This window comes from Erithacus rubecula (assembly GCF_903797595.1).
Source record: "Erithacus rubecula genome assembly, contig: SUPER_Z_unloc_5, whole genome shotgun sequence".
Lineage (NCBI taxonomy): Eukaryota > Metazoa > Chordata > Aves > Passeriformes > Muscicapidae > Erithacus > Erithacus rubecula.
In genome coordinates this window covers 2,965,292-2,979,980 of record NW_027635819.1, presented here as the reverse complement: position 1 = coordinate 2,979,980, position 14,689 = coordinate 2,965,292, and the positions used below count along the sequence as shown (strand labels likewise).

General features: G+C 38.4%; 1 protein-coding gene across 5 annotated transcripts in view; it reads left to right on the top strand.

Moving 5' to 3' along the window:
- The window catches only part of KCNN2 (potassium calcium-activated channel subfamily N member 2), a 72,220-nt gene that overhangs the window by 40,322 nt on the left and 17,209 nt on the right, over positions 1–14,689 (top strand). For 4 of the 5 annotated variants that reach the window (XM_079331554.1, XM_079331555.1, XM_079331556.1 and 1 more), the window contains one exon: positions 5,029–5,170. In XM_079331554.1, the coding sequence (XP_079187680.1) occupies positions 5,029–5,170 (142 nt within the window). Of the gene's footprint in view, positions 1–4,204; positions 4,319–5,028; positions 5,171–14,689 lie in introns of those variants that run through there. The other variant, XM_079331558.1, reaches the window with a different exon arrangement.

The window sequence follows — 14,689 nt, the reverse complement described above, 5'->3', positions numbered from 1 at the left end:
TGTGACAGGAACATTCTTGCTGCTCTTCATAAATATTTGGGGGACATCAACAGATTTGTTAAAAAAAAAGATAAGGAATGGCATACATTTCTTCCAAGCTGCCCTTGTCATCCTTAGCCCATCAAGGCAGTCAGCATTTCTTCCACTGACTTTATCATATTTGGAGTCAGCTCCACTGAGCCACACTGGCTCCATGTGCCATTATGAATTTCTTTTTTCCCTTCTTTTAAGGAAGGAAGGGGGAAGGAATACAAAGACATCTCTGTTATCATCACATATAAAAAGCTGCCAGTACTAACCATCTAAGACTGAAAAGGCAGTTAGTAACAGAATGGTCTGATATTGTGGGGGAGCTTTAATAGGTGGTTAGATCAATCAGTTTCTCAACAGAGCCTTGACAAGTTTCTGATTTAATGGGATAAGACTGTGTTTCCAGATGTTAACAGTCTTAAAGATTTTAAGGTTCGACAAGAAAAAACTCAGCCTGAATTGCCATTGCCAGGATTTTCTTCATGATTATGGTAAAAGCAGGCCATTTTCTTCTACAGAAATGGTCATTTTTTTCAATAATTTTTAGTTCTTTCCTTGACTTGTTCAAAAAGGCAAAACCAAAGATAGCAAAGTTATCAGAGGCTGTTCATGGAGGCAAGAGTTACTGAATTGAAACTTCTGAGAGTGAATTAAGGCACCAGTGGTCAATCTTACTGTTATGCTTGATTACTTTTTATTAATCTCTTTTTAAGATGAATGTGTCTTAGGTGTCCAGATGTGAATGTGTGATAATTATGTGCAGCTAAAAAGCAGATGTTCTACCAATTAAATGAAACTTCATCACATGCAAACAGGGAAGGGAAGCAGTAATGAAAATCATGATTGCAACAGTGAAAGCAGAAGAAAGAGACTGCTGTTTGATGAAAACTTAGAAATATTTGACAAAGACACCGCAGTGTTGTCGCCTGAGGAATATATTTATATTTTTCTGAGATGAGTTGTAAAACTCCCACTCCGTTTGGCTTGAGAGGGAATTTAGCCATGCTGTTTTTCCACAAATACAATCATTCAGGTATTTTTGGTTTAAATTATAGTGGTGTCAAGACTTATATAGGCTGATTGTTTAGAACTGGATAGTGGTGTTTCACAGAATGGTGATTGCCTGGTGAAGTGTGTTCCAGCTGCAGCACTGCCTGCCTGCTGACATATCCCTTATTAGAAAAGAAGTGTGATAAATAATTCTTAACACCTGTGTGACTTCAACCAGTGATTTTTGTCCACTGCAGGAATACCTAGTTTTTCTAAATGACCCTTTATTCTATTGCGATGAGAGGCTGGATGTAATCAAGAAAATCAAACTGTATATAGATGCAGTTTTAATACAATTAAATACTAGTTCTTATCTTCAAGTGATTCACTGTCTTTCTTATGCAAGGTTTTATTGATTAAGAATAATGGGTTTTACATATTTACATGAATATATTTGTTGTGACTAATTAAAAAAAAATTAAAATTGTAAAAATAAAAACCTTTTTATAAATAAGAATTAAGGACAACAAATCTTCCATTTTGGAATTTGGTTGGTAATGACAAGTTCTGCTTTGTGTGAAACTTGTCACTGAAAGGAAATCTTTGTTTTGTTTTCTTTAACTGACCTTTCAGGTTTTTTAGCTTTTCATGGCAAAGTGTTTTCCTGGTTTTCAGAAATCTCAGATATAGATTCAATGGTTACTTTAGGAAAACTACAGTTGATTGTTGGAATGTGTAACTTCCAAACTGTATTTCCTGAATGAGGAAATGATGGTAGTGGCTTATGATGACTTAGAGTGAGTGAGACAGCTCTGCTCCAGTCCTGGTGAAGTTGGCTTTTCTGCTTTCTATAATATCCACTGGAATTGGCTCTACTGGGAATAACCTTAATTGTGAAGTGAAAAATACAGTTCTGGGAATGGCTTTTGTGAGGTCTTCTGGTGATTTCTGATGCTACACATTAGAGCTGCAATTGCAGAAAAATATGAGAAAGTTTCACTTCTGCTGTGTCCATTTCATTATTCCGTGCATAAATGGAGAAGTTCAGTTGTTGATAATTTAGAAAGCAAGTCTAAAGGCAGTGGGTTGATTTCTTTACCCCTTCTCAAAACAAAGCAATTTAAATGCCTCTAGTTTTAATTTTTAGCCATTTCCATGACTGTACAAATAAGATTCTGTAATACTACTTTCTTAAGATACTGCTTTTACAGCTTTGATACAGATATAATAATTTTTTACCAGTTTGTGGACACAAGGTAGCAGTCCTGGTGTTGCTGGTTCAGGCTTGAGTCCCAAGTGACAGTGGTGCCTAGTGGCTTAGTAAAGTATTTGAAAATCTATGCTGACACAGCTGTAATCTTCTGAAAATCCAGAGCATGTAGACATGTACCAGAACTGCTAACCACAGAGTTTCATAAACCTTAAGTGAAGTTGCAAAAAGTATGATACAAGATTAAAGCACCTTCTTAAAAATATGGCAAAGAAATTATAAGGTTAGCATGAGTGTGATACCCTTTTATATTGTCTCAATTTTACTTACAGATTTTTAACTTGAGAAGTCAGCCCTTCAGTTGTACAGTTGCAAGAGAAAAAGCTTTTTGTTTTTTTGAAATATTATATTAGGCAAATTAGGTAATTTACATGCTTTACAGTGCTTGAGCAGTTTCAGCAATAGGGAGAACACAAAACAGCCTTTGTTTCTTAGTCACAGTAAATTCATTCATAAGTACTTGTGATGATTTTTAAATTTAGTGTGCAAATACTGCTTGCTGTACCACAGCCTTAAAATCATAACTAGATTAATTACTCCAAGTAGGAAATCCAGGAGGCCTGAGCTAACAAGATGGAAACATTTAAGCAGGTCCTTGAGTTGTATTTACAAATACTGATGGAGATGGCATTAATGAATAGTCCATCTCGGGAACCTTAATTGTCTCCATGTCTCCAATGAAACTTAAAAAACTTCTGATGTGCTTTTTAAAATTTATGTCACCTCTTTTAAAGAATCTATCTGTAGGTTGTTTTCTGACATGGGTAAAGGAGGATAAGTGGATAAAGACTCCCATTATCTCTTCCCTGTGTCATTCAAGGCTTAAGAAAGTAGTTTTGACATTCCTTATGGACTCTTTATTTCTGGAACTTAGTGAGTTGTCTTTGAATATTCTGTTTTCAGTCATCTGAAACATGGAAATGACCAGGTTCAAAATCCAAAGAGAGGCATTAAAGAAATGTATTATAAGTATTTATGTGAACATTTATTAATATTTACCTCAGTTGCTAACCTTAGAATGTATTGTGGCTTTAGTACCCTTCTGTGAAGCTCAGCCACACCCTATGGATCATATTTCTTACTTGATACTTGGCAAGATAGGATTGGCATGATAGCTGCACAGGCTTTCTTCTTGCCTTCTGGATGGACAATGCTGTTTCTCTCTCTGCATCCATGAATTTCACAGCTCTGTTTGTTAAGTGTAGACTAAAATACATAACATTCAGTGCAGTCTAGGAAAATAAAATAATTCCAGATTCCTTTGCTATATGCAAAGCTCTGTAGTCATGAGTTAAGTCCGCTGTTCTGTTTTTAATTCCTTTTGCTGTGGTGGTTATGTCCTTAGGACCTCCAATTGTGGACTTTTACTACATTGTTCTAAATTTTGTTCTGGTCAAAACAGAAAAACTTGTATAAAGTATGTGAGGGAACAACACTGATGCCAGGAGAGAGGAAAATACAGGTGAAGTGTGGGACAGGCTTGACTGGAGTGATTGCTGTGGTCTCTGGCAGCCAAAGAGCCTTTATGTTGTTGTAATCATCAGAGCATGGCTGGGACTTTGCAGATAGTATTTTGCAGACATTTATGGAGAATGTCTCACAAATGTGAGAATAGGGAGTTTCTTGAGAGTGCCTGTGTGCTTGCTCTGCATTCTTGGTCTGTCACAGAGACTGCGGTCAGGAAAAGAAGGAAACAGAAGGAGTTACTTCAGTTGTGGGAAGCAGGTTGTTTATGGATTTGTGAACTAATTAAATAAATGGCCCTCTGTTACCCCCTGTGAGACACAGATTTAGGGACTGGTTAAAATAGTACCCTTGGGGAATCTAACAGCATTTAGTCAACCTGAGGCTTCACAGCAGCTGCGGGGGTGATTGCAACCTTGAGTCTGCAGTGGCTGCTGCAGATAGTCTCTGTGGCAGAGCTGCTCTGTCCAGGGAGAAAAATTCCACCCACTTTATTGGGCATTTTTTTTCCCACCACAGAGTGAGTGGTGACAACATGTAAAATGCATCTTCACCCTCTATCAGGTATATATGTCATGTGAAAACAAGATAATTAATTTGATCTTGGTGGTTTTTGGAAGGCAGAAATGAACATATTCCACTATAATATTGAAACTAAGCCAAGAAATGACACATCATGAAATTTCATGTTATAGCTGACTTACACTAAAGGGAGTTTTTGCTATATTTGAGGTTAACATGTTTTGATGGTGAGAAATAAAATACTTTTTTATTTACCTTGAACTTATAGAAGGAGAGGCAAGACCATAGGTTGTCTAAGTCAGCATTTATGTGTTAGCTCAGGATTGGATTTCTGATCATAGACTTGCATTTAGGCCAAGGAGATGAAGATACACTTTGCTGTCTGGTTGTTCACACAACCTTTTCTGACTCTCATATTTGCCTCAGACTGCAGCAACCATGGTGGACAGGTGTCTTTGCTACTGCAGAGTATTACCAGCACTTGACCCCTGGTGAAGAGATTCTGTTGAAAACACAGAGATTTCTGCTACTTTACAATAATAACCAAATACTGAATTATAAATAATTTCTACTACTGGTGCTATTTTTATACCTTCTGATTCATTACTGCTGATGTAACAGAGTTATATTTAATTCCTTACAGCTGCTTTAAAATGAGATTGTATACAAAAATGATTGTATGACAGGTTAATGCAATTTTTTCTGAGAGCTCAGATATTTTCCTAATAAAGAAATTTTCTTCTTCTTTTCAGATACCATGACCAACAGGATGTTACTAGCAATTTCCTTGGAGCAATGTGGTTGATTTCAATAACTTTTCTATCCATTGGATATGGGGATATGGTACCAAATACATACTGTGGAAAAGGGGTCTGTTTACTTACTGGAATCATGGTGAGTGAATTTGTTAATTGGATATGAGATTACATTTACTGTTAATTAGTTTGAAATTAAGCCCATAACTTTTGGTAGTCATAAAGAAATGTTTATCTGCTGTCTTGTAGAGTGTATACTTAATCAGTTCGTTCCCATAGTCCTTCATTCCTGGTAATGAAATTGAGTTTTATTCTTCTTTAGGCAAAAATTTAGTAGCAGTGTAATGAAATACAGAGAAATAAATTGCACCCTGACATAATTCATAATTCAGCTTTGGAAATCTCAGTAAAGCCTTTCATCGAATGTTAAGGTGTCATATCATCTTGATCATTTTTGGGAATGTGAAATTGGACCAGTACTAATAATAGATCTTTGGTTCTGACTTTTGTTTCTTAAAATTGATCACAAAGAGACATAGTGGTGGCTAAACTCTTAAAAGTCTTTTTTTTTGCACATAGTTTTCTACTTTATTTCTTACAAGTCTAATAACATATTATTCATGGCAGACAATTGCTTTAAGTGGAATTATGTCCTGCAATTTGCACAGGAAGAGCTTTTGCTACCATTGGTATCATGCAGTAGTTGTTAGGTCATGCATGCTCATGTCTGGTTTTAATTTTTTGTACTGCACTATTTGGTCAAAGTCAGGCAGGGAATAAAGCAATGTATTACAATGTATTGTAAAATTTACATATATCTTCAGTAAATTAGATGTAAACAAGTTCTGGACTTTGCCACTCTTATTTGTATCAACTTGTAAATGTCCCTGTGAAGAGAAAGGCTGAATGATTGCCATATATGTACTGTATACAGCAATAAGATATATACTTGCTTCTGAATTTTGGCCATTTATGCAAGTAATACTGTTCCAATACCTGCCTCTTATAAAACAGCTATATTGGGATTATGGCTGAAAGAAAACGGTATCAAAGTGTTGTCCCTTTTGAGCAGATAGGTTGATAGAATATTCGTTTATAAATGTATATTTTATATCCAGAGAGTAAAAAAGGCTTTTTTACAAATTTTTCAATCTTTTTTTTTTAATTCTGTTAAGTTTCAGTTTATTGACCTTTACTGATGAAAGTTTATAAAGATTTCCAGCATATTTTGCAAAGAGGTGGTAAATGGGTATCTCCTTAAAATACACTTTGCAGTGGGGTTGAAGGGTAGAGGCTAAAAGCAGAGGGATGGCTCAGAGGGCCTTTTAAAGGCTGATGGCTGAGCTCAAATCTGCCATCTTCTGGGGTATTTGGCTTTACTCCTTTCTGTGTTGGATATTGATGCCAGAGAGAATGAAATGTGGTCATAAATTCAGTAGGAAAAGGGGTAGAGAAGCAATGTTTGTTGCCACCTTGCAGTGCAGGGATTGCAGAGTTAGGACAGAGTTATAAAGTCACTTCCACTGCTTCCATGAAAAACTCAGGTACAGATTTATACACACCATTGGCATCTCTTTTTCACAACTGGTATACTTGTAAAATGTATGGATGGTACCTTCATGTCTCTGGTTGGGTTTTTTTTAGTGAGTATAAGTTCTGCGGCTGCTTTGGAAGGATAAAGGCTCTACTCAGGATGTCATGGTAATTTGGGATAAACATCTTCAGAGACAGAAAGTGTTCTTAACAAAAGAAATGAGCCAAGTAGCTGCTGTGTTGTGATAGGTAAAACAATAACGAAAGCCTCCCCACTAATTACATTAATCTTTGCGGAAAAAAAATCATGGAGCAATGGGAAAAAAGTCAGATGTTGGAATTACTCTGGGTTTTGGGGCCTTGCATTTTGGTTTGTTTTTTGTTTTTTCCTATGAAGGACATGAGGAATATGAAGTACAGCACAGTAAATATAAAAATGAACTCTCTTCTAGCAGAACCTGCAATTTCAAAAAGCTTACAGGTCTTGAATATAACTGTTTAAAACCAATTATTCTTCTGAAACTTGTACAGTAACTAATTAATGTTTGTTGTGGAAAGTATAAAACCCTGTAAGAACAGAGCTAATGATTTTTATTTCAATAGAAGCAATTGATGATTTAATTAAAAGACACACAAGGGTAATTGTTGAATGGAGGTAGAAAAATATAAGTGTATATTTGATGTTAAGAGATAAAGTGTAATTGTCTAGCATCTGAAGCAGCAAATGCATTGAACTAGTGTGGTCATTGAGTGTTTGATTTTGGGTAAGGTCCTTGTTAAAAAGGATGGAAGGGGGAATACATAGAAACATTTGTGAATATAGGAGTAGTTACACAGACCACTGAAGAGCTGGCTTTGTGGAACTGTGGCCCAGGGAAGCCTTCTTTGGTAATTTGATCCCTATGAAGGAAGAGCCCTGGTGCCATGTCTATCCTCCCACTTCTGCCTCTGGAATTGCTTTCTGGGCAATGGAAATGGAAGTGCACAGGCTGAACTCTGCCTTGATCTCCAGCCTGGGAAGTGGACTTTGTGCAGTCTGCTGGTGGCACCAATTTGTGTTGGCATTGAAACTGTAGCTGCTGCTCTCTTGGGTCGCTGGTGTCAAGTGACATCCTTTAAACCCTACAGATGAACACTGCTGGAAATAGGAAATTCTTTACACATATTCAGGTTATACCAAAAGGAAAAATGCCTTGAGAACTGTTGAGAGTAAGATAGAAAAGAAGTTCAATTAATGTATTAGTGAAATTGGGGAAAAAAAAAAAACCAAAAACAAAAAAGCAAAATACCCTGTGATCAAAAAAGGCAAACATTAAAAATATATGAACAGTTTACATTTTGGTCTTGTGAAGCACTTAAATATATGAAACTTCCATAAAAATACTGACACGCTGGGTTACAAAGAGGGGTCATGCAGTTGTTTTACAGTGAAGCAAGTGAAACTGAACTGGAAGCCTCAACTCAATTACCAATCCATGACTTTGAATTGAGACTTTACTAGAAGCAGCAGTAGGCTGTGGGCCAGGTGGACTATGAATCCATAGCAGCTGTATCTTCTGCCCCCTGTATATGTTAGGTAGGTCTGCAAGAGTGGATGGATATATGTACAGCTGCTGTCACTGTTCTCAGAGCAGGGGAGGAAATAGGGACACCTGTGCCATCTTTGCCACACTGTGCTGTACTTGCATGTGTTTTATGCCTGCTGAAGGTGCCATGCCTGGTTGTTAGTGCACACCCAGCCAGATTTCTTGGATGCTCCTCAACAGGATGATCTCAGCTGCAGGTGGAACACTTTCCTTGTATGGTTTCTAAGCAGAGCTACAGCACTTCCACTTTCTTAATGGCTTTTTGCAGCTAGGGCCCTGGAGTGGTTTGCAAAATTTTTCTTGCTGTATAAGTGTCAAGATCTGACTTGGGTTTGCCAATTTTAATATATTTAATTTCTTTTAGAGATAGGATTTAGGAGTAAAGACAAGGCAGACCTAAAACTTACAAGGGCATAAGAAGAAATTTATTAATAACACAAAAACAAAATAAATTCAGAATAAGATTTCCAGATTATTCCCTTCTCCCTCTTCCCTCATCTTACATATTTCTTAACAGCAACATACAGAGAACACTTCATTCAGTTATCTACTTAAATAACCATTTCAGTTCACTCTAGAAAGAAAAGTTCCTTTTTTGGTTTAGGCTTAGGGGGTGTCTTCACTTTCTCAGTCTGTATCCGCCCGGATCTATAAACCATGAACTTCCTCTCATTTCCGTAGTCCCTCCAAAGCTGTGCTATGGGTTATGCTACAGGCTTGAGGTATTACTTTTAAAGGCAGGCTGCTGAAAAACAAAATTCTCTTAATCTCTTTTTCTATTAAATGTCTCTGTCCATATTTCCAGTCCCAAAACAGAGAGCCCCATTTCCTAAAGGCAAAAAGATCTTCTTTTCAAGCACTTAAACTTCCCCAAGTATATTTTACAGTTTAAAGGAATTTTAGTCACAATCCCCTTATAGCCCACAAAACAAAAAAGGTTTTCAGCTACTTAACAGTGGCATCTTTTCAATCTCTTTCCATCTGGAAAACTTAGCTTTCATTTCACTGACTTTAATAGACTTCTGCTTCATTCCTCTCATTCTGGGGAGCTCAGGAAATCCAGAGTCTCATTCAGGCACTAAAAAAGCGAAGAATCTGAACCAAGCCACGCTGGGAAAAACGTGTCCGCCAAGGACCACGTGGAAAAGGTTGGACTTCTCTTGGCTGCGTGGTCAGCTGGGGGAAAGGGAGAGCCTTTGGTGGCTCCCCCATCCCCTGAGGGGCTGGGCTGCATGCAGAAGAAAGCCGGGCCGAGCTGAGCCAAGCCAAGCTCTGCCCGGGAGCTGGGCTGAGCCTGGAGCCGGGGCCCCGCCCAGCCAAGCCGGGGTTGGGGTGCCGAGCCAAGCCGGGGTTGGGGTGCTGAGCCAAGACGGGGTTGGGGTGCTGAGCCAAGATGGGGTTGGGGTGCTGAGCCAAGCCGGGGTTGGGGTGCTGAGCCAAGCCAGGGTTGGGGTGCTGAGCCAAGCCAGGGTTGGGGTGCTGAGCCAAGACGGGGTTGGGGTGCCGAGCCAAGCCAGGGTTGGGGTGCTGAGCCAAGACGGGGTTGGGGTGCCGAGCCAAGCCAGGGTTGGGGTGCTGAGCCAAGCCGGGGTTGGGGTGCTGAGCCAAGCCAGGGTTGGGGTGCTGAGCCAAGACGGGGTTGGGGTGCCGAGCCAAGCCAGGGTTGGGGTGCTGAGCCAAGACGGGGTTGGGGTGCTGAGCCCCCCCGCTGAGCTGGAGCCGGGACCAGGCCTGGGTCCTGGGCTGAGCCCATAGTCAGCCCGGGGGCCCAGGCCCCAGCCAGAGCCGACCTCACCTCCAGAGGTGAATCAAAGGAGACCGGACCAACCCCCACCAATGTGATTTATGAAAACGAAACAACTCTCTCATTGGCCACATGGGATGCCAACCGCTGCATCAGCCCTCCGACTGGTCCCTGCATCCCAAATGGGGAGCTCCCAGCCCTCTTGTTTCTGGGCTCTGTGCTCCTCCATCAGGTGGCTCTCCCCCACCCGACCCCTCCATGTGAAACCAGCACAATCAGCAGAATAATGAAGTTAGCAAAAACTTAGAGCGGGTCAGTAGGAATTGGCGTATGAGGAGGAGTATGAGAAGATACGGAAAGGTGCGTGATTGTGGACTGTGGGATGGATAACTTTTGCAGACTTTGTAAGCTTTTACAATTTCACAAGATAAAGCAATGGCAGTCAGTTCTTCTGACTACAAATACCTGTTACAACTTTTAAGAAGAATTTAAGAATTTTTCCTTTTAGATCCAGCATTATGTGGTGGGGTGGTGCATTTATTGTATGATGCAGAGTTTATCATGCAAAATCTTCCTGCAAAGCCACTCACCAGCAGTTAGAGGCAGATGTGTAGACCAAACCAATGTTGCTACAAATAAAATGGATGAATTTCAATTGTCCTGTCACAGGATATAGTTGGTTTGGTAGAGCTTGATGAAGTTTTCTTTAAATGAAATAGATGTTATTTCAAAGTGTCTGCTTTGCTAATGAGAAAATTGCACTTTAATTGCTTCTCTTGTTGAAATGAACTTCGAAGAGATTGTTAGGCCTGTGAAACAACCAAATAAATAAGAAAAGTTTCTTAATTGTATACAATAACTGTGGACAACATTAGAGTTTTTTCCTGCTAAAATTTTATGTGGCATCTTTTAGCTACAATATTTGAAGACTGCTCATGTATCTGAAGTATTCTTATTAGAGTAGTTGCAATGCAGTCATTGTGTACATTGTGGCTTTAGGGGCAATAGTTTTCATTAGTTCCAAATGGTGAATCAAAAATTAATAAGATCTCATTTTAAATCTTCTCATGCTGAAGGTTTTAATGTCCTTTGGAAGTCTGCATTTATTTCTTAACGATCATGGTTTCTTCCCCGTTGAATCATGAAAAAAGGGATGAGAATGAGGTGTTTCTGCTGTAAGAATACAAGACTCTTTGTCTAAGGCTTAATTGTGATGTTTGTGCAAATAGTAATTCTAGACAGCCTGGTTTTACCAACAAATATGGAGATCTATCTAAAAGAGGAACATGGTACTAAAAACTAGCAGTTTCTGTCTTATCTTTTCTTAGTAACAAAATCTGAACTCTATTATTTTTGAAATTTATTAGTTGCTAGATTGTAAGAAAAAGAGGCAAAAAGCAAGTAGATTCTAACTGCATTGTCTGCATATCTTCTGGGATGAGTCCTGGAAAAGAGAAAAATAAGGTAAACATGAGATTTGAAAAAAATATGAAAATTATTTTAAGGAACTTTATGGATAATGTACAAAAAGGTCATAAATTGTTGTGCATAACAATGTCTGAAATGTGTGATTTTATGAAAACTTTTGTTCACATTAATTTTGTAGTGTGTCAGAGAAACATAATATTTATAAAATGCAGAAATGTATTTTGAATTGCACTCTAAAAGCTGAAAAGGTATGAACAATTCTAGTTAGAGCACTGTGGTGAATACTTCTGTGGATAAAAGGATATTTCAAACATCTAGAACTCTTCTCAGTTTTTAGTTCTCTGAGAGTACAGAAAATATGAAAAGCTTTTCATGTAAATTGATAGAATCATGGGTCCATGTCTCAGATGTATGCTAGAATATAATTCAGTTGATTCTGATAATTCAGTAATAAATATAAGTGACATCAGGGTTTAGAACAGATTGTATTTGTTCCTTCTGGCATAGCACAACCTAAGTAGGCAATGCATTGAGCAGGAATTTTATATGGGGAAGACAGTTAATGATGCCTGCATTCTTAGGGCTAAAGCTATTAAAAGTTGGGCTGCTGAGAAATTTGTCAGCTCCTCTACTGTTGTTGTTCCAGCACACCAGATTGCAAAAATGGAAACTTTTGTAGGGAATAAAGATAGTTTGGGCTTATTTTATGTCTGTGGCTTGTTGGAATGAAATTCATAGCTGAAGTAAGAATCATGAATTATCAAAATCAAGTTGAGAAGCTTCAAAACATGATCCCTGAAGGAGTGGTTGAGAGGGCAGTAATCTGAAAACAGAGAATGGCAGAGGCTCTACTCCATTTGAGTAAACATCTCTTGGAAGGTTTCACCATCTTTCGAAACTAGAAAAATTGAGGGAAAAAAGCTTCTTCGGAAAGTCTTGAGTTTGTACCAGTAGAGCAGGGAGGTTAGTGTCAGAGGACACAGGAACTGTTTCCCACTTAGGTCTAGTTATGCATGTATTTAAGTAAATTCAAAGGCAATTAGTTCCTGGCTGGAAAGAGAAGCAGTTGTCTCATGCTGTCGTTATTTATGTAGGTATGACTGGAACTGATGACTGTTACAGCAAAACTTCTTTGTTCTGGGAAAATGTAATTTCATTTTGAATAACCTTAAATTTAATACAGCAGTTTTTGTATACTTTTGCACATATTCTCATGAAACTTTTGTATTTACAACACAGGTGAAGAACAAGAACATCACTCGTAGCTTTCATCCTGAATTATTAAAGTGATATTTCCTATCAGCTTTATAGGCTGTTCAGCCTGCTCATTTAATGAAATTGGACTTCAACCCTTGCTCAGCAAGTTTTCTGTGTTTTCGGGTAAACTGTCCAGGGAAGTTTTATCTGTGCTGACCACTGATGGTTTACCAGAAGCCCAGTCACCAGAGCATATTCAACTGTTAGACTTCTCTAAGTTAATACTGCAGTCATTTATAGGTTCTCCCGTAGAAGTGATATTGTCTTCATGTTATAAATCATTATGTCCTGTGCTGTCACAGATGTCTCTCCTAGTACCCAGCTTTCATTTCTCAAGAAGTTTACTTTACCCTCACTTATGACTACCCATTCTTATATGTGACAGTATTTAATCAATTTCACATTTATACATTACATTTACTGGTCTTCATTATTTTTATTTTTGCAACATTGCTAAAATCATTATGGACTAATTGGAAGTAAACAAATCTGCTCATCTGCTATTATATAGATGAGAAGTTTAAATGTTGAGATAAAATTCTAGATGTAATGCAGACAAACTCCACTGAAGACAATAGTAGCCAGGCAAATATTGAATACATAGAAGTATAAATAATGTAAAGGTATTTTAGATTACCCTTTTGGCTGAGATAGCATAGTTGATGTCCTGTTACTCATTTTATATTAGTCTTGCAAGGTTACACATCTCTCCCAGTAAACAGTGGCAAACTCCAGCCCACATTTATACAGCACCATTTCCCTAGCCTCTGTTTATCTTGCTTTGGAGAGTTTTTTTGTGTTTTTTTTTTACTTCAGGCAAAATTTTTATAATTTTTTTCCCCTTCGCTGGTGGTCATGTATGTCCACCATTGAGAGAGCCAAATGAACAAAATGCCTGTTTAAATTCTTACAGGATTTTCATTTTATGCAGAGCAGCAGGAAGAATGTTGTGCCTTTTCTGGTGCAGAGCTAAATTTCCCACCAGAACCATATGTCTTCAAAACGCACCTTCTCTCTCCCTCAGTGGATCCCAAGGGAAGTGAGCAAGAAATGTGGCAACTGCCTTCTTTCAGCTACAGGCAAGTATAGCAGGACATTTTTGTGACACCTACACTACTAAAGATTGCACTTCACTTCCAGCACAATAAACCAAAGATGCCAGGTGACTTTCAGCAGAGACACTGATGCACAGTGTTGCTTCCCTTCTCACCAGCAGCACCCTCCAGGTTGCTGGGGTGACTCAATTCACTTTTGTCTTGTAAAGGTATTTCAAAACCTTATCAAAAAAAGAACCACTTGACAATGCCAGAAGCATTTACTTAGAGGACTACAGGGTTTTTCTACTGACCAAATGCTGCTTTCAGTTTTAACTGAAAATGCAGCCAGTGCTAAGCTTTGTTTGCCTTAGAAAAACCTTTGTTTGAGGAGTTGAAAGCACTTCTCTGGCTATCAGTAACACTGAGCATTGATGAGGGCATTAGATGTACATGCTAGACTACACTTGAAGTCTGAGCACTGCAGTTTTGTAATCACAGTTTTGCAGCAGTATGAACCTTCAGTCTAAGCACTTGTGAGTGGTAGTAAAGGCACGTTCTTGATCCAGATTCCATAGCCACATTTTCACTGTGTGCTGTGGGAAACACCAGTTTTTTCCCTCCAGCTGCCATGGCTGTGTCAGCTGTGGTTTACTGTAATGTAAAATTCTCTGTAGTAACTTTAATTGGTCAGCTTTGGTATGGTGATTCTGATGGTATTAGCAGAAATCTCAGGATGGGTTGCATAATTGAAAAGGACAGAGGATTGTGATTGGACTACAAAAGGCATCTCAGCTGTTAAGTAGTAAGTATATTGATGAATAATTTTGACAAGGAAGAAAAAGGCAAAATCAGGTCTAATGTGATGCACACACTATAACCAGGTAACCTACCACCATTATTAATTCTTATTTATATTCCTGTAGCCCTTCAGGACTCCTGATCCTATTGATACCAGTACTGTATAAATAGAATAGAAATACATATTCCAAATTTCTGATGGGTTTACCATTCCCACAGAATGGGAAAGAAGAAGGAATTATTTAGCATCCGATCAAGTTGTATTGGCATACCAG